General features: G+C 47.8%; 1 protein-coding gene across 3 annotated transcripts; it reads right to left on the bottom strand.

The window, feature by feature from the left end:
* Window positions 1–1,697: 1,697 nt before the first annotated feature.
* TBCEL (tubulin folding cofactor E like) lies at window positions 1,698–24,711 on the bottom strand. 3 transcript variants are annotated; one of them, XM_074848554.1, is made up of 8 exons: window positions 24,611–24,711; window positions 20,622–20,771; window positions 18,750–18,889; window positions 15,424–15,605; window positions 14,102–14,358; window positions 11,282–11,408; window positions 10,711–10,827; window positions 1,698–6,152 (listed from the first exon to the last, which is right to left on the bottom strand). In XM_074848554.1, exons 2-8 carry the CDS (start codon window positions 20,752–20,754, stop codon window positions 5,834–5,836), a joined length of 1,275 nt encoding a protein of 424 aa, XP_074704655.1. In that variant the 5' UTR covers window positions 20,755–20,771; window positions 24,611–24,711; the 3' UTR covers window positions 1,698–5,833. The 3 variants fall into 3 exon arrangements, with proteins under 3 accessions (XP_074704655.1, XP_074704657.1, XP_074704656.1); XM_074848556.1 differs by lacking the exon at window positions 24,611–24,711 and adding an exon at window positions 24,207–24,492; XM_074848555.1 differs by lacking the exon at window positions 24,611–24,711 and adding an exon at window positions 21,493–24,188.
* Window positions 24,712–25,268: the final 557 nt, after the last annotated feature.

Below are 25,268 nucleotides of genomic sequence, written 5' to 3'. Positions count from 1 at the left end.
AAGCTCTTCTTCCGAGCCCAATCTGTAGCCCGAGAACAGATCTTGGCTTTAATTTCATTCACATGTCAGACGAGAGAGGGAGAGGCAGAATAGTGGCCGAGGGGCGAAGGAAGCCACCGGCAGAACCCCGTTAGTGAGCTGACTTTTACAGCCTGCACTAAGGCTCAGTTAAGACAGGCGGTGCTCCAACCCCAGCAGTGCGGCGTGGGAAGATGGCCACGCTCCCACGGACAAAACCGCACAGCCCAACCTTGGCAGAAGGATTTTCCCTTCTGACTTTTTGGGTGGGGGTTTTTTACTACCTACTTTCCCTGCTAGGAGGTAGGTCTTCTTCCTGCGCTCCTCGGGCACCAGCTCCTCGCCCTTCGTCAGGAACGGAGAGGGGACGGGATTGCCAGCAGCCAAACAAGAACCACCTAAAAGCCCAGACTTTTTTTCCAGGACCCTGGGCTCTCCTAGAAGTGTGTTGAGTAAGTTCCGCCCCTCAAAGTGCTATATCTTACCTCAGCAGTTTCTTTTCGTCCATCAGGGCACCGGGCAGTACACCACCTCCACAACAAATCCCAGAGTTGGCTTTCTCTTTATCCCCCAAGCACGGCCTTGCCAGCAGGGAGCTTGCGCTTTTTTTTTTTTGTTTAATTTATTTTTTCCTTTTTCTAAACCAATAACTACTTTAGGGGGCAGGGGGATTATAAAGCACTGACTGATATTCCAGGGGTGGATTACTTCCAGCCTGCCACTCCGTGGACCCTGGCTCTTCCTTTCCTTCCCATAGAAATTTTAAACATTACCAGCCACAGGAAAATGAATTGACTCTTCTCATCCTGTTTTGTAAGACAGAGAAAACTGGTGAAAATAGGTTTCCCTCCGCTCCTTTGTCAGTTTAATATTCTGGTCCTGTTTGTCCTGGGCAAGTCTACACTGATGAAGTTTGATTAGGTTTCACTGTCTCTTTGGGGAAGACTTTGTCTTCTAGGCTGTTTTCTTTTGGCAGGGGATGCTCCCGTCATGCAGTGCTGAGCACATCGGAGCTGAACAAACAAGCACTTTCTTTTTTTTTTCTTCTAGCAGAAAACTTCCTTCCCATACCTGACCTCAAGAAAACCCAAGCATTAAAAGGAGACAAAGGGTTCTCTGGCTGCTTGATCTCAGCAGGCAGCGCCTTGTCGCATTCCTGTTTCAAGGGACCCAGCCCAGCCCAGGGAAGAGCCCAGGTGAGGGGTTTACGTCCTGTGGCTCTCCCCAGGGTCATTCAGTGCTGGCCACCATGGGCTAAGCCCCTGACTACTGCTGTAGTGGGCCATACTGCCCTCCCCACCAGCAACTACAAGCCTTTCCTCAAGGCTGAAACTCGTTTTAACCCTAAGGTCAGTCCCACCGAGGACACGGAGCAGGTAACAGCGAGCTCAAGCCTCGTTCCTCACCTGGAAGTGGAGATGAGTCACCGCCATGGAGAAGCACAGTCCAGAAGAGGACTAGGTTCTTCCAGCACCGTGAATCCTCCTTTTGCCAAGTGGCATCTCGCACAAGTGAGGTGGCTGTGCCCGAGCTCACCGGGCAGGCAGCTGGCACGAACACTCAGCAGAACAAATAATCCCAGGAGCTTTCACTCTCCCGAAGGTGAGTGTTCAGTGTGTGGGTGAGACGGAGGGAAATGTTTTGCATCAGGGAACACAGAAGTGCAAAACTCGAGACACTTTTTTTGTGTAAAAACTTACATAAGTTTATTGAACTGATCCAAACCAATTACCTATTTGGCCTGAATTCCACCGCTAAGTCTGCGAGCAAACCAAAGGCAAACTGTGGGAGCGGGAAGTATATTCCCCGTGAGAGACACCAGAATAAAAAACAAGATGGACTTACAGTTCTTCCTTTTTCTTCAAAATTTCATATGGATGCATCATCAATAGGGAGCAAGAATAGACCTTCATGTTTAAATTATATCTGAAGTTTCCAGTAACTGCAGAAAAGCAATCACAGAGGCAAAGGCGCGAGATGGCTAAAGCCCCTCTAACGTTGCTCTGGGGAAGGCGTCTCTCTACCGCCTACAAAAGTGCCACATTGAAATGAGGGAGGCCCAGCTGCCAGGAATACATATTTTAGCCTCTGGGCTGCTTTCAGCACCTCGTTTGCATTTTCAAATCTGCACACGAACAGAACCTACAGAATCTCATTTACAAGCAAAAACGGCAACCGAGGGAGGCAGAGCCGCCGCGTCGCCTTCTGCGGGTAAGAGACCCCAGCGGGTGAAGGCAAAGCGAGAGCCTCTCCCCAGCAGCAACGGGCACCCCCGTGGGCTGCACCATCATCTGCCACCCAGTAAAGGGGGTGACAAACCCCACCGAGGGGCAGAGGACAGTCGCCACGCCATGCTTACTCGTAACATCGCCGCTTAGGCGATCCGCCCGAAACATCTGGTCAAAACATGGATATTCAATAGGAATGTATCCAAAAACACGATGGCACAGCATCTAATCTCGACACGCCGAGCCGTGCGACACTTTGGTATATAGCTGTCACCTAATTCCTCCCGAACCAGGTGCTTTGCCCACTGCGTAGACTGCCCGCGGCAGACTTTTATGCATGAACTAGCATGAACAACAAAACAGTTCTTGACAAAAGTAGCCCTCGGATAGAAGGACACAAAAGCTAGAGAAGCTTGCAACTCTTATTTTGTTTTCTCAAAGGAATGCGATAGAACCGGGGACCTTTTGCTAAAGCAGGTTTATACTGACAACGCCGGGACACAGCCCCTCGTGACATCGCATCGATTTAAATCAAAGCTCCCGCTGTCTCAGGTCCCTCCCGGATTCTCGGCACCCACCGTCAGCCCCAAACCCCCTCTCTCGCTCAGAGCCCTCCCCTCTCTCCTCAAGACATGATCCCCTGTTAAGCAGTAACACGGCACTCACGCAAGACCCTTTCCCAAAAGGTTTTACAAAAGGAAAGCGAGCCCACTTGGGATATTTTGCCACATTGGTTGCGCACCATTTGGCCCTACGTTTCAAAGTCAGTCCTCTGGACACACAAATTGTCCCCGGGTTTTGGACGTGGCTCTTTCTCCTTGAGAAGCCAGCCAAGATCTGCCTCTTTCTCCTTGAGAAGCCAGCCAAGATCTGTGGTTTCCCACGGGAGCTCTGCTAGCTGCGCAGAAGGCGAGTGGCTTGAGAACATCGTCCAGAAACAACCTTCCCCCGATGAAGTGACACGGTGGCGATGTTCACACGGTGACTTTTGCTGACCCGAACAGACCAGGGGAGCCCAAATATTAGCACCAAATCCCCGGCAGCTACATTGTCGACCTCGGATGCCAGTAGGAGTTCTCTTTTTCCATCTTCCAGTTCCCACCAGGTCCGCCATAAATAAAAGCAGGATTCACTGACAGTCCTGAGCTGGCGCGGTGACAGCACCGTTCCCTCTGTGGACAGGCCACTGTTTTGTGGGCGAGCCAACTTAAAAGCACATACTTGGGTCTTCTTTAACATCCCATTCAATTCTTTAATGGTCTTTGTTTATTTCCTTCTCTGAAACCGAGACATTTAATTGTGCTGAGGAAGTTGGTCAATAGTTACAGCATCTCATTAATACCAGTTACAATGCCATAAATGTACCCACATAGGCAATTACTGCTCTATAGAATTAGGTCAGAGATACTTTTGCATCCCTGTCGGTCGCTTACCTCTGGCACTGCAGTGACTGAGGAATAACCTACTTAAACTGGACGTCAAGGGGAGAAATAGGCTTCTAATATTAAACAACCATATCTTCATAAAACTTTGTTTTATAACAAAATATCTTATTAAACACAACTTCTCCTATGCGATTGTATGTATATATCATACAGAAGTGTTGGCTTAAGAGTTCTGCTATAAGGCAGCAAACGCCTTTCTCTGCCCAAATGGAAAATACATCTTCAGTAAAGCTCTAGCTTATAAAAGCATCATCTTATGTTACACTGCCACCATCTCCCTGCTCTTTTGTTTTACGGGTACCACGGCTCCGCAGCTACGTGCCGCGGCCTCTACGCCACCTACGGTGAGTCTTGCTCCGTTTCCTATTGCTCATCTCAACGAGGCCAGGAGACTGACATTTTTGGCAGGGGGATGAGGCACAAATTCTTAACTTGTCTTAAATCCTTCCACTTTTAATTGTTACTCTGGATGCGGACCTACTCCCCTCCCAACGGTCCCCACATCCTGAACCTGAAGACTACGAGATAATACTTTGTCCCACCCCCATCCTAACCCACCCCACGATCTAAGTAAAATATGAAGAGAAATACACAACTCCAAGAATATAAAAGGAGCTCGGTGATGTGGACAAAAGCATCATGGGAAAGAAAGTGCACATGGGGATAAGAGAGCATTTCAAAATTAAGGTCAGAAGTTCATGTGTAACTAGAGCCCTCACTGCACAGCTTCAAAAACTTCTGTGCAGCTGCTTATAACTAGGTAATTTGAAAAGTCTTCAACTTGTCGGGGGAACAGAGGAACAAGGGAGGACACAGGAAAGCGAAACAAGGGTTATAAAGGAAGGAGGGTTTCATTGCACAAGAAAGGGGATCTGCTCTGCAGTAGAAAACGGGGGCTAATTTAAACAGCAGCACACGATGCCTACGAGGTGCGTGTGGGGGGAAGCCAATACAGATAGTGAAAACCTGCTTTACAACAAACGTGAGCCTAAATGCTTTGTTACTCACCTTCTAGAAACTGATCCGAGCCAACACATTCTCCTAGTTCGGACCCTAAGCAGGGACCCCACAGCCAGGGGCCCCCGGGGAAAGTGCTAGGTTTCATTTCTGGTGCAACAGCAACAAACACAAACTACAACTTTACTCTTACTCTCTCCCAGGAGAGCAATGTTAGCCATTCCACTTTCAGTACAAACTGGTACAAGGTTAAGTGCATACTGGAGGATCTCTTCAGCATCGCGGGGATGAATCACGGCCAACGGGGGGACCTGCTCTTCAACCCCTTTTTGACCTGTTACTCTAAGAGTCCTTCCAACGCAACGCTCATCCACCACCTTCCGAAATTCCCTTTGCAACACACACAGCGAGGGTCCCTTTGCCTCCAGACTGCCAGGGCTACAGGTCGCAGACACTGTGTGAGATGAGTATAGAAATCAAAACTTTCTTTTTTTCCCCAAAATCAGAATAGCAGTGTGGCTGTAGAGCGTGCGTTTTGAAAATAAGTTGTTTCTTTCTAATAAGGTCTCTTTCTTTCCCCCGCTTTGTGCACTCGTACAAACCAAACCAGTGGAGTTAAGTGGATGCACTAAGTACCTGAGCTCTGAATCAAGCGGAATACTGTTTTAGGTCTTTTCCGTGAACTCGAGCGCAACAAAAGGTTGAGATAGCACCCAGCTGCAAAAAAATACTTCAGCAAGCTCGAGTCACAGTCAGATAGCTAGGCCAAAGGGCGCTCTGGTGGAGCCAAAATTCCCAAAATTTAGGAAAAGAAAAAAACAGGTCAAATTCTGCACCGAGCTATCTTCTCCCTTACGGACCCTAGCATTCTTTAGCTTGAACAACTGACCATTCATGCCAAATCACGAGTATACCGGAGCATCGAAGAAAACATCAAGGTATTGCACACACTGAAACACACGCACTGAAGTCAATTGTCACCTCAAGGTCACCTGCAGTGGGTGGCGGGCATGGTTCTCAGATCAGGGCACTTCCTCCGGGCTAAGAAATCACCTGCTACAGAAACGCAACCAAACCTCAACCAACCGACCGAAATAAAAACCTTGCAAAAACTCCTTAATGCATGTGTGTGGGTGTGTGGGGGCATGTGTGTGCACGGGCGTGCACTCACAAGGTCAAAAGAGGCTATTTCATTCTGGGCTCCACGTAAATTTTATCTCCATCCCGAATGCCGTAAGAATGCAGTGCTCGCGAGCTGTATTTCATCTCCTCGGGACCAAAAGGAGCTTCCTGGTCCAAGTAGAAGAGCAGCATGTTGCTTGTTGACAACTGCACTACAGTTTTTAAGTGCTTCTTCAACTCTGCCACAGTCTGATCGAGACGGATCGACATCTCTTCCACCTTATCCTGGAAGTGAACCTCCACCTTCACGCTGCTCTGTGGCCGAAGATCCACGACTGCCAAGGGCTCCAGCTTCCCATACTTCGTGACCAGCTCGTGATACCTGAAAAATTAAACCAAGTGCAAAGTTACGCTACAGTTGCTCCTACGGCCAGTGCACGTTTCACAACTCAGATGCTGTTTCACATGATGATGCCACCCCACTTTAGCTGCAATCATCCAGGGACGCCACTAGGTTGCAAAGTACAAACCGACATCTGCACGGAGAATACAGTGACCGGATGACAAGAGTAAGCGCAGACTCCAAGGAGTGATTCATCTAAAGCCCAGAACTCTTTGAGGAGAGCTAAAACCAGAACCTAGACAGCGATGAGCTGTCCTCAGCCTCCACGTCAGTGACAAGCTGGCATATGGCTCTTCCGAAACATCTCGCAGTTTAACCGGCACTTTGCTCAAGGTGGGAAGGATAGATGAGGCTCTCACAAGTGAAGAGTTGCCGAGCTAGCATTCAAAGCCCGTAAGTGCATGCCTCTCTCCATACAAGCCTCCCGCCCAGCAGCAACTAAAGGAAAAACCCCAGATTTCTTATTCATTTGCCACCAAATCTCTCACACTTTGGGGAGCTGACTGTTCCTCGCATGTGGCAACGTTCCCTCCGATTCAAGTCTGATGACCTGAAAAGACATCCATAAATCTGGATGGCATGAGTACTGTTTTCTCCCCTGCCAGCACGACACTTCACAGAGCACAGAGTGTTTCTCAGGCAAGATGCTGAAAAGGTGAAAATAAAACCCAGAAAGCCCATCCACTCCAGTCACCTTGTCTCCACTGAGCGCAGGATCTCTAAGATCACCAAATCAAGGTGAGCTGCCGCACGGTTTGGAAGCTAACAACAAACAGGGGACTTCTTGCCAACTGATCCTTCACACCTACTCTAAAACAACACGGGAGTTATTACTAGCAGAGCCACACGCTTCACCGTCACTCTCTCCTTGGAGCCAAGTCCTCTGACTGCCCTTCACACGGTCCGTCCGGGGAGCCATCCCCTGCGATGGAAAGCCTGGCTCACCCTCCCGCCGCCTTCAGCGGGTATTGCTGCGATCGGGCAAGGCTGCATATCCCCTGCCTGGCTGGGAGAGAGGAGAAACGGCAACACAAAACACAGTGTGATTGAAATGACAAAGACCGAGAGCTGCCGAGGAAAGGTAACATTTCAGAGGCCCTCCACTATGCGCCGTACAGAAAGCGCTTTTTGTTCCCCACCCGAGTCTGAGCTGAATGCGATCGGTGCTGTGTCACGGCGCCTGTCGAGAGATGATGGGACCTGGCAGGCTGGGTGACCCCAGGGAGTCCTGCTGAAGGCAGGAATGTTCCTGGAGAACAGCAGAGCCTCTGTCTGCCGGGAAATGAGGTAAGGGCCACAACTCACTAGGACTTCCCCAGTCTCACGGACAAAATGAGCCCTCCCCAGGGCAGAGCGTCCAAAGGCAGGCTGGTGCCCTGCTCCCACAGTCATCTGGGTGATAGGATCAGGCCTATTTATTTGGAAAAGCCATTAGTGCTGAGGGGAGACTATTTTACCACCCGCAGTAAGAGCCAGCGCTAACCAACGTGCCGCCGACGGGGAGAATTTCTTTGCGGCACAGTTCCGCTGCAGACCAGCAATAATTTCTCACGCGCCGACCAGAAGTACTGCCACGATTCATGCGCTAAGGGAAACTGCAGCGAACAGGGCTGATGGTGGGCAGAGGATAAAGAGGGGGACAAATTTCAAGCAAGCTGAGAGAGAGAATCACCATGAGTGGGCTAAAATTACCCAAATACGTGCTGTAAAAATACGGAGGGTCAGGCAATGTTGTCTAAAATTTTCTCATGTTGAGGACAGGCAGAACGAGCTTCACAGCCTTCTCCTTGTATGCTAGCTGCAGCCTGCAAAGGCAGTTCGGAGTCTGAATGACTGGCTTCCCTCAAATCAATAAGGACAAAGGCACACGGCTCATATCGTTCTTTTGTACCCCGATAATAGGCACCCTGGAGACTTTTATAATCGCCCCTTGCAGCCTGGCAGACGCTGGCTGCCAGAGCAGAGGACGCTGAAGAACTGAGCCTGGCTAGAAGTGTCTCTGATACTCTGCAGATAAACAGTGGACCAGACAAGCAGAGGACTCATTAAAAACCCACAGACACAAAGACGTCACTCAAGAAGACAGCAATATTGGATTGTACACTTGGCGCTCCATTCTAACCCACGACAGCCAGAGAGAGAAATTATTCTTCCCATTTCCCTCCCTTTCCAATTCCTTCCAGCTGCAGCCCGTGAAGACATGCAACGCAAGCGGGGGGTCTGCGGTGAGAGAGCATGCTGCTCACTTATTGCACGCTACCCCCCAACAGTCTGGAGGGGGGCTGCTTACACTCTGAAGTTTTCCATGCCCAAGTGTGTCTTCTTCCTCTGCTTGAGGCAGCACTGCAATGCAGATGCCGTACCCCCAGCAACAACAGGCGTGTGTCCTGATTAGATTTTAATTACAAACCACCTTTGGAGAGACCACACCAGATTTGGGAGCAAAGAAGAGGAAGCTTTAACAACAAACACACACAAAATCCCTCTGCAAAGAATGCCAGGCTTCCCTTCCAACAAGGGTGGCTGCGTTCAGGTCCAGGAACTGAAACCCGGCCCTCAGCGCTAGGGACGCTCTCAGCCATCTGCAGCCTCGTTAGAAAATAGTCTGTAGTGGCACACAACTCCTCCAGAAGAGAACAACCCTCTTTAGTAGCTGCACAAGTCTCTTGGAAATGCTGCACAGATGAAGGGATTCAGACAAAGAGCCCATTGACCACGAAAAGGCAGTAACAGTGTTTAAAGGTTAAGAAATCAGAGGGGGAGGTAATTCTCCTGTATCTTACCAAAACAGCAAAAAGCTAGCATGCTGGTCAAGATCAGCCCAGCTTTTCTGAATGGGTGAGATATTAGTAATTTCTTACAGGAGTTCCTACCTGGAAACCGACCCCAGTTGTGTGTGGTACAGTGTAACAACATGGGTGCACACAGCCTGTTCCCAAAGTCCACGTCCTAACAGTAGCATCACGCGTGTCTCAAGCTACACCCCCTCCGTGTCCTTCTCACCAATATATGGGTCCTGGACATGTGAGACACCTGCCACCACAATATCAGGAGGTGCAAATCCAGCAGGAAAAGATTCAGAGCCTGCCAGGTAATATTTACCTTCCCTCTCACGCACAAACCCTTCCTCCTGAGCTCAGGGCAGCACACTCATTCTACCAGGATCAAAGGGCTACTCACACCTTAGTTCCCCTCCCCTCGCTGTTGGGCTCAGCTGCCCTGCTGTTGTCCCCTTCTAGAGCCACGAACACAGAGACATGAAACAATTTTCTCAGAAATAAAATGTTACAGAAAATAATCCACTGTGGGAGCAGCACCACGAGCTCGCAGTCCCTGTCTCCCCTTCCCCTTCCTCTCTCCTGCATTCTCCACCTCTTCTGCTATCCCTTCCAATATTTCAATTTTTCCCCTTCAAGGGCTTCTAAAATTAGAAGCCAGGACTTGTCCTCAGAAAAAGGCACAAGAGGGATCACCAGCTGTCTTGTCTCCCTGATTACATTAGTACCCTTTGCCTCTGAACTGACCCCAGTACAGCTTTAACAAATGCTATAATGACCGGACCTATTAGTATTCATACAAAACGCCATGCCCTCATTCCCCATTCCAGCCTTCCCGTGCCCTGTACTGGCAGGTCACATACACAGCGTTTCCAAAAAACAAGAGACGTTTTACCTAAGAGTTAAGCTGGGGGAAACGCTGACCAGCCAATGGAAACACCGACCAGATTCCATTTGCACCTTTGTCATCTGTACTGGGCCATACTTTTGACCTTCCCTACCTCTGTCTTTCCCCCCAGACACTCACACACGCTCTTGTCCTACCCCCTTTCTGTAAAGAACGGGCTGTGAAGCTTTGTTGTCTGAAAAGTGCATGAGGGTTCTAGGGCAAAAGGCACGTAAATGCAGTGGCTTGATGCTCCATGATCCTTCCTCAGCCCATTAAGAAGCAGTAAGTAGATGCTGGCACAGAGGAGATACCGACTGAACAGCATCTGTCAAAGTTCATTAGTTTACCAAGATTAACAGATCATTGGGCATACTTTTTTGGCAAAGAAAAACCATCAGACTTGCGATTTGCGGGCCTGAAAGTGAAGGGACAGCTTCCCATCACCAGTCACATTCCACACACCAGATGGTCAAGAGAATTGGATGCCACGGCCTGGCACCAGAGAGCACGCTCTGTACTGGCTTTCGGGGACTCCCAAACACAGGTGGATTATGAAGCTAGCCATCGGGGAGGCCAGGAAGCAATGAAGATCATGAACTGAACAGTCATGTTGTTTAATGGCACTTGACGCGGACACTTTAAGACCAATTTTGACTCAGAAGTGATTCTACAAGTCATCAGACAACACTCTAATATAACGACGTTAACTAAAACAGATTGAGGAAGGCAAGACAGAAGGAAGGCGAGGGATGGTATTTTCATGGAACAGCTAGCCCAGATTTCCCCTGTACCATCATCTGTTCAGTCACCTTTCCTTTTGCCTCGCCGCCCTTCTGCTCCTGCTCTCCATTCCACGACAAAGAACTCATACCTGAACGGGACCTCTTCCTCCGGGAACTCCATGTAGTATCGGATGAAGAATCGTTCCGAGTCCTCTCGCTCGCCATCGGCAACGATGCTTCCATTGAGCTTGACGATAGATGGCAACCTGCATGCAGACACCAAGAAATACAGTCAGCAAGAAGAGAAACCCAGACAGGGTGTCCTGCAAGACAGTCACCACTGAAAGCTACGTGCCACAACATTAACACCAGGAGAATCACGCCAGGTAGCTCACGCCTCAGTCCCCGAGAGAGAGAGAGAGAGAAGGTAAGTCCCATGCAGCTTCTCCAAGCACAATTCAAAACCAAGCATTTTCATTTCACCTCACGTGTGCACAGGCCTGTATGAGACTCAAAAAATTCTCTGAGAAGTAGAGAAGTTAGACTTAACATTTCCATTACTCTCACTTTCCCACACAACAAAAAAAACCCCTCAAATCTTTCCGAGTGGTGAATTCACACAAAACTCCATCTCCTAAGAGTCTCTTCCTCCAACTACCCGCTCCCAGCCATTCACTGCCATGTAACGCTTCTGCTGAGCAGAAGAAACAAGCAACAGACCTGGCTATTAGCAGTTTCCTGCGTTCCTCAGTGGTGTAGGACTGCAGCAAAGGGATTCCTAGCAATTTCACTTCCTCGAGCTTGGGAAAAGAATTTAACTTGTCAATGTCTTCCCAGCAATGCAGACCTGCTCGGAAGAAAAGACTTGCTTAAACAAACACAGATAATACATCATGTATCCAAGATAATCAGGCACAGCCAAAGAACATAAGTGACAGCCGAGCGTCAGCTGCTGTTTCTTTGAGAAGTCTGCTTTCTGCTCATGAGGGACTGCAAAAAACCTCCTTCATTTGCTTACAAGACAGCGTAGTTTAAATTCTCTCATGCTGTTTTGTAAGTCTAGAAGGATGATCTCCACGGCTGACTAGGGAGCTTAAGTTTTTTATGGACCATTCAGTCTTTGGCCTCACTGCCGAGGACTGCCTAGCATCAGTTATGATGGCTGCACCTATAAAGGGATGCTGCCTTAAGTAGTATTAAAGTCATCAGGACTTCTGTCATTCTAGGCATCACTAAACAGCCATCAAATGGCTTTACCTCGCATCCATGACCGCCTTGGGTCCCATTTCCGCTCATGACCCAATGGTAAAACAGTCCCAGAAGCCATCCAGCCATTTAATGAAAAAGGCTTTAACTCAGTTCCAGCCCCCTCAAGACCTGACATTTGGGACAACAAAGCAAGCAAAGGTAAAACGAAAAACTGAGGATCGAGCAACAGTACAGCCCTGATTATGTGGCGAGATCAACACTACTCATCTTCGCTTCCTTGTGCTGCGACTGCGGAAACATTTACCGTGATGCTTTCCCGATGACTGTTCCAGAAGCTTACACTGGCAGCGTGAGTTAGAAAGCTGGTTTCTCCAAACAACATTCAACAGCTTCACCCACACAGAAAATGTGAAAAAACAGAAAAATTATCGGTTCAAACAAAATCGGGGGGTCTCATTTGAGCTAAGCCCGTCAGGAAATGCCAAATTCAAGCCCAAACCATGTGTCACAACCACAGCTCAGAAGAAGGGGCTCTTTCCCTTCCCCATAGCACTTGAAACACCTCTGCCAAGGTCACCTATGCCTAAAGCCATCCTCTGGGTATCAGTAACAGCCACATTCACAGACAAATTGAGTTGAAGTTTGTGACAGGAGAACTCTTCCACCTGATCTCAGGGGCACAGCATCACCAGAGAGTGCCCGGTACCTCTCTGAATCATGCTGCTCTGGAAGGGCCAAAAAGCTCTCGGAGCTGGGAGAAAGCTAGTACAGAGAGACAGACAGCCACCTCTGAAGGAGAAACTGCTGTCAGCCACGGCATCCGCCTCGGCAAGGAAAATCTGTTCATCCCTTCGTGACCCTGTCGCGCTATAACTTCACTAAAAACCATTATCTTTAGCTCATCCCTGATCTCCACTAAACTAAAAGAGCCCGCAAAAAAGAGGTGCCAGTTTAGAGTCTTCACATGACAGAATTTTGGAGTGCAGCAGCTTTCCCTAAAAAAAATAAAAAAATGTTTAACATCTTCCTTGGGATTTCTACTTGACTTTCAGCTCCCAGAACATCAAATACAATACAGAATCCAGAGTTCTTAAATACCTGGCATCAACATTACAAAACTACTTACCACAAGAGCACTTGCTCCTCAGTGAGACAGTGCTTTCAAATCCAGCTTAACAGGCTTTTCTTCCTCTAGTTAGCTTTAAGCTTTTATTATAGGGATTCCTTGATGCTTACATTGCAGAGCATGTTAATAAAGTACCTTCCACCTTGGCTAACACTTAACTATCACTTGCACAGCATATAAAGCTCTCAAGAACAAAAGATGATGATGCATTAAGTACTCCTGCAGAAGAATTCCTGGTGTACGTGTTGTCTCACAGACATGTCCCAGCCCTCACGAGCTGCCCTGCAGCTCCCTCTCGCTGAGCGCGAGGTGCCCTTCCTGATATGCCAAATGCTTATTCTCTTCCTGGAGCGTTGGCTGAAAATTCTCTGGGGCTGAAGTGTGAAAGCAGCCTCGAGCATAACTTGTGGTGAGCTTCTAATAACTGAGCACAGATGACAGACAGCTTTTGCTGGTGAACGCTCGGTCCTTACATGCCACATACCTACACATACGCTCATTTTACCCAAGATAAAACAGGGAATAAAAGACAAATGGGATTCTTTCATCCCCTCCACTGTCAGGCATTTATTTATCCTTCTCCAGCCAGGAGCACCTGAGGCAGGGACAGGAAACAGAGGGAAACTACCAACGTAAAAAACCTTTGCCAGCTCATTTCTAATAACTGCCAGTCCACGCTGCTCTGACTCATCTTTTCAGATAATGACTAACTACCAAAACCAGCAGGCAAAGCCCCCAGAGATGGGCATGTTGATTTCTTGCCTGTTTTCCTCTCCTAATGCTACATTCTTCAGGTGAGTGCACTTCAGTACATCTGCTCATGCGGCCCTGCATTAGCACCATTAGCAAACTGGACTTCAACATGAGAGCTCTGTTGGGACTACATTTATCAACAGCTTTGCAATTCTGCTGAGAAGCCAGAATAGATTGAGACAAAGGTCACTGAGCATTTTCATCTCTGCGACAGCAACAGAACTATCCCAAAGGTTTAGGCTCCTGCTCAGCGCTTCTGCCTTCACTTGCCCCCTCTCATACTTTGCAGGAAGCAATGCTGACTGCAGGCTACTTACTGCTAACACGGGCCTAAGAGGCAACCAGCCCAAGGACAAAGTTTCAAAGAGCACAAAGCAAGTGTGTTTTTCACCTCCTCGGGAGGAGAGACTCTTATGCTGAGAAGAAAAAGCATGCTGCTTCCAGGCTCTCACCTGACTTGTGCAAATTGATGGATCGCAGGTTGGGGAACAGCCTTGCTAGGGAATCTTCTGACTCTTCAATGGTCGTGAGGTTGTTGTTAGCCAGAATAAGTGTGTCCAGTGAAGGAAACATAATTCCCAATTTTCGAATTTCAGTCCAGTCTTGAAGATTATTGTCAGTTATGTGGAGTAACTTGAGAGACTGACAGCAAACCGGAGAACAAGACACTGTTTCATAGTCGTTAAGGCACAGGAAGAGCTCCTCCAAGCTGCACAGGGGGAGAAAGATCGTATCATCATCTCAACATATGTTGACAAACAGCTACCTTCTCGGGTACAGGGGCACGCTTGTGTGATTTTAACACGACTTGCTGTAACAGCTCTTATGTGATTTGAAACCTTGGTGTAGAGAAGACCTTTGAGCACTCCAAACGGAGTGTTTCGACTGTGTCTCCGCTCCCATCCATAAACTTCCTCCACAGATGAAAAACACCTCTAAGTGTTCCCCTCGCCTCCCAGTATTAATTGTGTAACAGATTGCTCAGGGTGGTGTTCCACATTTGTGCCCAACAAGCCACCAACCCAGCTCCAATGGTGATTGGTACCTGCTTTCAACACTCATCGCTTAATTAAAAAAGGTGTTTTTATACAACACAGATGACACTTTTTTCCCCACATCACTGGTTCTGCCAAAGGTTCCCATTAAAGAAAGAACAGGTCCCACTAAGTTTTCAGACAACTAAACTAGCTTTCCTAATCCCAGGGAAGCGTACGTTGGCCACGCAGGATATACTGCTGTCATCATCTCTGCTTACAAAGCCATACAAAGAGGAATCTGTTACCAAAATGAAGCCACCAAGGACATTTCGCGGAAGCAGAATGCCACTGCCAAGGTGGACCGTGGCCAAGCCACAGAAATCAACACTTTTGCACAGAAAAGCACGATGAAATATTACTTGATGAGTGGCCAGACCCTCGGAATTACATCCCATTCAAAAGCTATTAGTACAGGTACGCACTGCACCATTCATTCTGCAGTGACTCAGAGGAAAGCGTGTCACCTCCCACATTGTCGGGGTGATTATCCATCTCTGGTATTTAGATTTGGATGAGAAGCTCCAGGCTTTGCAGCGCCATGCAAGTTCAGTTTTCAAGACAAGGTAAAGCATTCACCTGGCCAGTTCCCAAGCTCCCAAAGATAAAAATTCCCTTTTTCTCTACCGATCATGTTTGCATCCTCACACCCCTCTCATCCCTCACCACGTGGTTTGATAAGGCAGCCTTGACCTGCGTGCAGCAAGCACCCCTTTCTACGCCCAACTCCCCATGCTTACTCTGGTAATTCCTGCAGGATTGTGTGGACTGTTTCCCAGGAAGCTTTGCTGTTGTTGAGCACAAGTTTGCGAACACCAGCGAAAGACCCAGCACACCTCCTCTCTAAAACGGACAAACTGAGAGGGTTGGAACTCAAGTTTAGAAACTCCAAGTGGGGAACGTTGGACACAATTTTACTGACCTAAGTGGGGAGGGAAAAAAAAAAAGAGAAAGAAAGAAATGCGTATCAGGCAGTAATCGGACCTCATGCAATAATATCCCGTCTCCTAAAAGGGGGCCCTTCGGAATCACCACAAGCCAAAGAAATGATATGGGGGAAAAAATAAGGTTTCTGGATAAGTACCTGTAATTCATACTCCAACTATTCACTGATCTAGATTGATTGGTTAATTGCTCATTCACTTCAACAGTTCACTTAATTACGCTCGCCGAGCAGCTTGATAAGAGAAAGCCAGTCTCTTGGGAGAGGTCATAAAATCCACCTCGACACCAAGCTTAAGCAGCAGCACGTTACAGGAGCCAGCGTGCCATACCCCCCTTTTAGCAGGGAGGCAACGGGCACGTCTCTTTGAGTTTCTGGCCAACACTGATCACTTGCTCAGCTTTCCACTGCTCCCCACTAGCCACAGACCTCGGTGTTTTGCCCAACGTAAAAGACAGACAGAAGTTCACTGTACACATACGATTAATTTCTGATTTGATTCTATTACTCTGAAAACATCAGCTTTCTTACAATCAATCCAAATGTTCAGGTAAGTCTGCTTGGGGCTACTTTCTCTTTTTGTGTGTACAGATGCGCACTTGAGGGCAAAGTGGCAGAGAGGTAAGGAAGAAAGACCAAGAAAGAGAAAGAAAAGTCAGAGAAGATGACTGTACAGGCCTGGAGTGTGGGACACACAACGGATCGTGCAACCTGGGTAGGTGCTGACCTAGATACTGCTAATACACAGAAAGATATGGCAACTGGTTATTTAGATGATCAATTTGTAGTCCTCTAATAACGATTAAGTGAACAGAACAGCCAGGCAGCAGCAATTTGTAAAGAACACACCACGTCGATCTAGTTTTCCTCTTCGACTGGGTACCTGATCCAGTGGGAAGTAGCATAAGGGGATGACAGCTTCTGATGTCATCCGCACACCAGTCGCACAGGCAAACTGGGGACTTCCAGCACCCAGGCCAGCACTGCAAGTTAAGAGTTCAGTACAAAACTAGCAGACATGCTGAGGGAGTGTTCTAGCAGAATACCGCTCGTGTTTGCAGTGACCAGAATAATTGAACGCTATGTGTTTTAATTTGCAGGTGATACTAAGGTGGGAAAGGCTGTCATCACATTGCAGTACAAGACTAGAGGCCAAAGTGAAGCCATCTGAAACCCGTAAGATGGACGTTCAGTTCAAGGATAGTCAAAGTAGTAACATTTGGGAAAAAGGACATTCATCCAGAAAATAATTACAAGTCAGAGAACACCTGGCTAGAGTGCTCCACTCCACAAAGCAATTGGGATGGGAGGAGATGGGGCAGACCCTGATGTACACAGGCCAATAACAAGGCCTGGTTGCTAGCAAAGGACAATTGGCTCATGGGGAGGCTGAATTCAAGTGTTGCATACGTGAGGCGGGAGGTAATCGGTCTGCCTCGCTTCACACCTCATCTTAGGTGATGTCATGTTTTGGGCACTATGTCTTAGGAATGAAGCGGACAAACTGGAATGACATCAGCGCAACAAAAACACACAGGATTTTAAGAAAATGGCCTACAATGAACAATTGGAAGAACTGGATTTTTTCAGTATTATACTAAAATAGGAAAAGGAGTCATGAAAGTTCTTCTTCGGGGGTATAAAAGGCTGTCGTGTAAGGAACAGTGATGAATGCTCCTCCGTGCTTGCTGAGAACAGGGCAGGGAGCAATTGGCTTAAATTGCAGCATGGGAGACTTAAGTTACATAGTTTAGACTGTGAGGTTATTAGCTAAGCATGGGAACAAGCTACCCAGGGATCTGGAATCCCCATCACTGGCAGTTTTTAAGATTGGGTAGCTATTTATCTGTTGCGGATGGGCTATGAAAACTTAATTCTGTCTCGGAGGAAGGGACCAAAGTACACAGAAAGCCTTCCAGATCCAGCTTTAATGCGGCTCATGCAGAAGCTGACAAACTGTGCCATCCAGGGTAGCCTAAAGAGACTGAACAAATAGCAGCACACAGCTGTGAGTGACAAATGTATGTGCAGCTCTCCCCGCTGCCTACCAGAGGCGAGGTCAGCCCCACTGAGAGTAACAGGCAGAACAGGGAGCAGAGGCAGCACCTCGTTACGGTGGGAGAGGGCCTTTTGGGGTCAGAATAAAACAAATCAGGAGACACCATCCCAGTTCTTAGCAGATACGCCCTCAGCACAAAATCATCTTCCCTGGCTCTGATCTCAACAGACAAGCCTAAGATCTCTCTCCCACCCGCTGAGCTAATATCTTCTAGGCTAACAAGGAAATAACAGGGAAACCCATCCCACTTCTGACTTTGTGACCCCCATGTCAGAGCTGGGACCTTTCTGCAAACACTGCGTTCACTACCCGTTTAAAGACACAGGAGTTTGATGCATCAGAAACACGTGATAATTTTTATGTTGCACATCCTGTTCTTTTCCACGTATTGTCACCAATAAACACTAACATAAAAGCAGAGCATAAGCCAGTGAGGAACTGCTAATGACACTCGAACAGATTGCAATTGTTTTACATTGCATTTATCTAGCATATTTCATCCAAGTGCTTCAGAGGATTTTACATTAGCATTTATCATTAATTAACAAGACCTCAGAAATATCCTTTGATGTAAACGTTATTAAACCTGTTTTGCAGATATGGATGGAAACAAAAGCGGAGAGAGAATAAATACCTTGCCCGGCATCACAGGATCAGTGGCAAAGCTGGGAATCAACTCCCATTACTCGGACCTCCTCAGTTCTTACTCTGTTATAAAACTGCACTGCTCATTAACCTCTTGCCATTAGAAATGCCAGTTCCAGTGCTTCACACGATTAAAAAAAAAATAAAATACATAGCCGTATACTTGTCACCCACAGGCCTAGATCGTAAGTCACAAGGTAAATGGAGTGAAGTGCCCAAATGCATTAAATTCATCACGTTTATTGCTCAGCTGTTGTCGAAGTAAATAAGCATCAGCTTCAAAGATGAGAAAAAAGCCACAAAAAATGGAAATCTCTCTCCTTTAAATGAATGAAGAACTCATATAACCTGCAATGCATTTGCAGTCATAGTAATAACCATCAAAGCTACTCAGAAAGATGCACATGTAACCATTTTACCTCATGCCAGTCTTCCAGTTTATTGTCAGAAAGATCTAGCTCAGACACATGAGCACAGAAGGCAGCGATTTCATTCTCATCCCCTGCACAGGTTATGCCACAGCTGTTCAGTACTAGCACGCTCGGAAGGTTGAGGCGATCTGAAACAGGGAAAAAGAGAAGATGCCCTCTGGTCAGCACTGCATTGCTTAGCTGCAGAAAGTATCAACAAGCATGAACAAACATGACATTCGGCAAAAGAAAAGATCTACCAGTAATTCCGCAATTTACACATGTTAAGGATCTCAGGATAAACATGGATTGTACGACAAGTGACTGACATCAATCAAGAAGTGTTCTTGTGTCTAAACACAAAGTACCACTTAGTTATCAGTGCTCTTCAGTTACTACACGCATTTCTGTCCACGTCGCAGCGAGGACGGGCCAGTCCTTTGTAGTTTATAGTATGTCTCATATCAGTTCTTGTCAGAACTTCTGCTCTTCCCCAGGCATCTGCTACTGCAGATAGGACACAGGACTAGGTGGACCATAAGTTGCACAGGGTTAGACTCCCTTATCTCCTTGTACTTAGTCCACTTGGGGTTAGTAACAGCAAGGATGTATTTAAGTATTTCTTTTCTAAGCTTTCCCTTTCCAACAACGTAGAACATTTAGCATTCTTACATCCTGGAAAAACTTAGGTCTCTACTCTGCCTTTTACATTTCTGCTTTGGTTTTGCTCTAGTTCTTCCTCATGCAGGTAAACGTTCTCACAGCTATTTCACAGACAAGGACTCGGATCTCAATCACAGCCTGATTTGCTAAGGCCAAAACATGACAAAGTTAAAAGCTGTGGATTTGTAACAGGAAACCATTCCAACACAAGAAATCCACATTTAGGCAAGGCAAGCCATCAGTCTTACACTCTTTCACATACAATACAGCTCTCCCACCTCTGTTGAGTATCAAACTGTTAAAATTTAACAACCAGCTTTTTCCTAAAAAGGTGGCCCTTTTTCTCTCTGCTTAATACTTGACAGCTACACAACTAGAAGGGGATTCTAGCAGCAGACAATTATCTGGCGTGATCTAAGTTTCCTGGCTCGTTAGCATTCAGCTTTGTTGAAGGGTAGTGTTGTACTTCGGGAATTAGTCATGACGTACTTGTAAGTCATGTCTCGGTCACATTTTAAGACTTACACGCGTGCCCTCTTTTCAGCATCCAAACAGCTCAGGTAAGCGGGTGTTCACACAGAGGAGAGAGAGCACTGACTGAACAGCCCATCAGGCCAATTTTCTGTTGGTGTTAATTTTGAGCGACACGCGGTATGTTTTATCCTCAACCGAACTCAGGCCCTTTTTCCTCCTCTGTCAAACTCAGTTACTGTGAACTTCATCCAGCTGACTTTTGTGGCTGTTTTCTCCTTTGGGGCTGGTTATGATACAAATTGACCTGACGGAAATTTAAATTACTCTCACAGATCAAGATGGGCAAGAGGTTACACAAAGAAGGGGCAGTTCTGGTGGGATAAATGTCAATCTCGGACGCATCTGTACAACCTGAGAACCAAACGCTAACGTCAGAGCGTGAGGGAAGACTAAAACTCAGCACTGTACAGGGCCTCATTTCCATCTTTCACTGGCAGGATTCTGATCCTGTTACGCTGTAGGAAAACTTACTTGTTTTTTTACAGCAACCGGTTCAGTCACTAGATCAACTTCCTTTGTTAGATTCCAGTCTCTCAGCTCTTCAGTAAGAAACACATTATAATACATCGTGACGTTTCTTTTTCCGGTCAATTCAGGGTGATTCTTCTTTCAACTTAAGCAAGAGTAACCCAGAAACTGATCCCCCCCAGAACCCCCAGCTGCTCAGAAAGACCAGAAGCCTACCTTTCATAGGTGAGCCCTGTGGAGTTGCTGGGACATGCACCCCCATACCAGGTCCACGACGATACGGGAAGTTCTCGGGGCTGTATTTCTCACACAGAACTTGCATGAAACTCCTCCCGCTGGGCTGGTCCATGCTCCCTTCTTGGACTTCTAGTTAATGCAGAAAAAAACCAGACCATATAAACACTCAGCAACTAATAATCATCTCCAGTAGCGGTCGTTGGGAACACAGTACAAAATGAACAGACGGGTCATGGGTTTTACTTCTGAATTGCAGATGAGTCTAACTGGTCATACTTCAAATTCAAGTAAAACATTACCTGAAAAGAAACCAAAACTGAACAGAGGGCCCAAGCTACACAAACATGCTTTCAATCATACCATTACAGGCCAAGTGCAAGACCTCCTTGCCCCACACGCTCTTACAGGACAGTTCCCAGTATGCCCCTGGCTCCAAAAGGTGACTTCTGTACCTCACAAGAGGACTGAGAGATATTCACAGATATTCTCAAACACATTTCCAGGGCAGCAAGGAGGAGAAAGAGCAGACAGATGTTTATGAGATTGCTCAAACAGGTGCTTCCATCCTGTAATTTCCCTTTTCTCTAACTCAGGACTTTCAGTCAAGATCAGCTTTTTGGATGAGGAAGAAAGAAAAGGAAAAAGAAAAAGGATCCACAGCTCCCTAACTGTTTAGAAAGAAACTCTATGCAAAGCAGGTTATGGTTTGTTTTTGTAAAATCAGGCCAATGCTGTACACAGCCCAGAGCTCAAGGGCCTCTGCTAGCAAGACTTCCATCTGGCCCACAGGGTGTCATGGAAAGACTCGAGTTTGTTAGTAAGCTCACCCAGGATATCTCAGGGCTCTCACCTTCACTGACAGCAGCAGCTCCTTCAAAGCAAGCTTTGGCCTCAGAAGGAGCATCATCATTTCTCCTCTGACATCTGCAAAGAACTAAGTTTCTTCCATCCTGCTTGCAAACCTGGGCTTCTAATTAGAACACAACTGCTGTGTCACGAACCGCTCTCAAGCACATATGAGCACATCATTTGGCCAGTCCAAAAAGAAGTTTTGCCAATTCAATTTTGCAGCTGATTAATGTATCTGGACGATAAACGTGCCCTTCGTATCTATAAATGTCACAGAAGGGAACAGCACAGGAAAAAGGACTCACCACATCGCGGGCTGCTGACCTGCCTAGAAAGATATCGAGTGTCAGCTGGAAGTATACTTGGCACAAAGATACGGTGCTGGTCGGCATTCTGCCGTACCCTAGGTGGAACTAAGCTTATCTGTCCTACTTTTCTGCACATACTCTGAACTTGGTATTTTATGGTTTCCTGGATAACAAAGGAGTCAAGCTTGATACATGCACAAAGGAAGGGAACCGCATTGTTCCCAGGTTTCACAGAGGTCTCGTACTCCAAAGCAGAGCCTGCTACCCGTCACGGACACAGAGGAGAGACCCACATCCACGCGCTCGAACAACGCAAGGCACGAACTTGCAGGAATCAACTGCAGACTTCCTACAGTGTACAATTAGTCATGGAGCGGCGTTTTCACCAAGTATTGCGTATTTACCTTTCTAGTAGACTAGCAAAACCCAGCTCACGCAGATATGTACGTTCTGCACATGAACCTGCACCTCCAGGACTCCTGGACCTCCAGAACTTCTGAGTTCATGGTGGGGCCACACATGCTGAAAGTGATGCTGCTGACCAATGCTGAATTAAAGTTTCTGCCTGCTGCCATAAACTTTCCTTCAGATTTATTACAGGCAAGGATAGATATAAAATCCGGAACAAAAGTGATTTTAACTAAGGTTTGGGTTCCCTTTGTCAAGAATCACCTGTTTAACAAGCTCTACTTTTACTTCTTCCCGAACAGACTACCTAAAAAACCTCTATCTCAAAGAACTTCAGTATAATAAGAAGCAAGCTGACTGAAACCTGTTACAATTTTTATATTATATATCAAGTTTATGTGTCACAAAAGGGACTAAAAGCACTGGTCTGTCTTAAAAAAAAAAATCAAAAACCGAACACACCTTTTCTAGCCTTCAATATCTTGGTTGATTCCTATCTCAAACCTAATCCTCAAACCCAAGTATGCATTAGGAACAAGGCATTTCATTTTATGCTAAAACATTCCACATGCTACAGGAACAATTTGCATTGAGAGCCAAGGCTTTAGGCTGAAAGGCCTCACTCCAGAGTGATTTGGGAGCTCACTACGCTCCTTTCTAAATGCACATTCAGACCTCCTGGTCTGGAAATTCTGGAACTCCCCCATGCATAAAGCTTTCTGTCCTTCATGTTGCTTTTTTATCAACTCCATTCCTCGTTATCTGCTGAGCAAACATCAGCGGGAAATTCAACTGGAGAAAGTCACCTTTACATCACACTAGAGGCAAAAAACTGTGTTTCCAGATACAGCATGAGAGTAATCCAGAACTGAAAAAACCCCTAGTGACATTTAAATTCAACAAATTTGAATCACAAACATTTTCTTTCCTTTAGTTTTGCACACCAATGCCGCTGCCAGGTGACAAAAATGTCAGGGAGTGGGCAGTCACCTTTTCCCACTTCCCTTCTCAGTAGATTCCACGTTCACTATAATCATCTGTCATGCACGTGGCTTCTCTGAATCACTACAATTGCCTGAGAGCAAGGATTAACAGAAAAGGCAAAGCAAGCATGACACATTCCAGGTGAATGCTGCGGGTGCAAGGGCAGGACAGGATCATTTGCAAGGTGTGCATTTCTGAGTGTTTTCCTACTGACGGCACAAGCGTTCATAACCTAAAATAACTTTGGGTTTTCTAAATGACAGCATAGATTGCAAAAGACGTGCTCAGTCTCTGAGAGATGTCAACGAATAATCTTTGTTGTCTATATTTAAACGCTCTGCTGGCAGGCTGTGGCCCCAGCAGCGTACGGCATGGCAAGTGTCTGCAAAGAAGAGCACGACCCTGACCTGAGACGCAAGGGAAACCCAGTGGGCTATTGCAGCTGATGAGTGAAGTGAAAAGAAAACACTAGAAATGATGTGAAAAATATTTCTATCCCTGTGCTATATGCCTACAAGGAGAACAAGTGACTGCTCAAGAGAATTACATCATTAATGACATTCTAATGAGTTCCAGTGCCACTCGAACGCCTTCAGAGCTGGTCCTAACCAGTCACATGCCAAACGCATTTTGACGTGTTTGTATACATGAAAAACAAAGCACAAGGAATGGACGCAACAGAACAAACATCTGTCTAAAAGAAGCCGGTATGTCCTTCTGTCCTTCCTAAAACATGATTCAGGGAAATAATTTTTGAAGCGATCTTGAGAGACAGATGAACGAATACTATCAGGGCAGACAGACTGACCCTGTGAGCCACCCGGGCAAGCTCCCCAAGCACGCGAAACGCCGGCAGGGGCTTCACCAAAGCAAGCGTAACTGTCACCTCACCCACCACAGTCCCACGCTTCTGAAAGTGGCCAATGGTAGTAGCAGGGACTGTGGCGAGGGGATCGCGAACTGCACAAGACACGCCAGGCATGTCACTTGACCCGCTTCTGGCCTAGACTCTGACATTGTGCTACTGAACCAGCGATCTCCTCAGGGGCTGCTGGAAAAACCAACTCCGCCGCAGAAGCCGGCGGGGAGCCCGTCTGTCGGTCCTTGTCTCTGCTGCTGGGCCTCACCGCGGGGTTCGCGACGTGGGTTCCGCGGCACCCCGGCAGGTCGGGGTCGCCAGCCCCGAAGCCCCAGCGGCCTCGCCCCGAGCGCTGCAGCCTCCGCCGGCCCAGCCGCCTCCAACACAAGCGTTAAACTGTCCCTGAATGCCCTCACACGGCCCTGCCGGGCCCGACCCCGAGTCGCCCCCGGGTGACAGCGGCCTCCCCCGCTGCGGCACCGCGATACCGCCGTCCAGCCCCGCCGGTGACGGCCGGTGGCAGCCGCGGGCCCGCCCGTCCCCCCCCCGGCCCCGCTCACCCAGGCCCGGCGGCCGCGTCCCGCATTGACCCGGAAGCAGCTCCGCGGCAGCCAAACATCACGTGACCGACCTCGGTCACGTGGAGGGGGCCTGGCCGGCGGAGGTGCCCCCGGTTGCCATGGAGACGACGCCGCCCCCGGCGCCCTGTTCTTCCCGCGGCCCGGCATGCACCGCGCCACCCCCCCCCCCGCGGGGCAGCGGCCTCTGACGTCACCTGAACTCCTCCGTGACGTCAGAGAGGGGCAGAGACAGATGACGCCAAGATCCCCGGGGCCGAGCCCTGGGGCCCCCCAGCCCCGGTCCCTCTGGAGGGCCAAGAGGGGAAGTAAAAAAAAAAATTGCAAATCGGTGACTGTTGGGTGTTCTTGGCCTGTAATGCCGGTGCCACACGTCCTGCATCGAGGCGCCCGGCAGCTCTGCCCCTTCGCTGGCAGCGCGCGGCCGTGCTTCACCAGTTTGCCTGTTTTGATCCTGCTCAGTGGTGGCACCATCTTTTCTGCAGGGGCTGGTCGTGACCTCAGAAGGAAGGATGATAAATCATGCGGGAGAAAGGCCGTGGGCAGATGAATCTGCCTAGCGACAAGCCTGTCTCGTTCCCTATCTCCGTTCTTGCCGGGATTACATGATAAGAATCAGAAACTGCCTGAAACGTGGCCT

Source organism: Strix aluco, chromosome 23, assembly GCF_031877795.1.
Source record: "Strix aluco isolate bStrAlu1 chromosome 23, bStrAlu1.hap1, whole genome shotgun sequence".
Taxonomy (NCBI): domain Eukaryota; kingdom Metazoa; phylum Chordata; class Aves; order Strigiformes; family Strigidae; genus Strix; species Strix aluco.
This window is presented reverse-complemented; position numbering and strand designations above follow the sequence as displayed.

What these genes read in the sequence shown, in the direction of transcription:
- TBCEL (XM_074848554.1), bottom strand. Translation starts at nt 20,754, where the DNA reads ATGGACCAGCCCAGCGGGAGGAGTTTCATGCAAGTTCTGTGTGAGAAA. An exon ending in ACAGGGCTCACCTATGAAAG is followed by an intron (nt 18,890 to 20,621) that starts GTAGGCTTCTGG and finishes TCCCTGTTTCAG; the next exon opens with ATCGCCTCAACCTTCCGAGC. An exon ending in CATCAATTTGCACAAGTCAG is followed by an intron (nt 11,409 to 14,101) that starts GTGAGAGCCTGG and finishes TCTTCCGAGCAG; the next exon opens with GTCTGCATTGCTGGGAAGAC.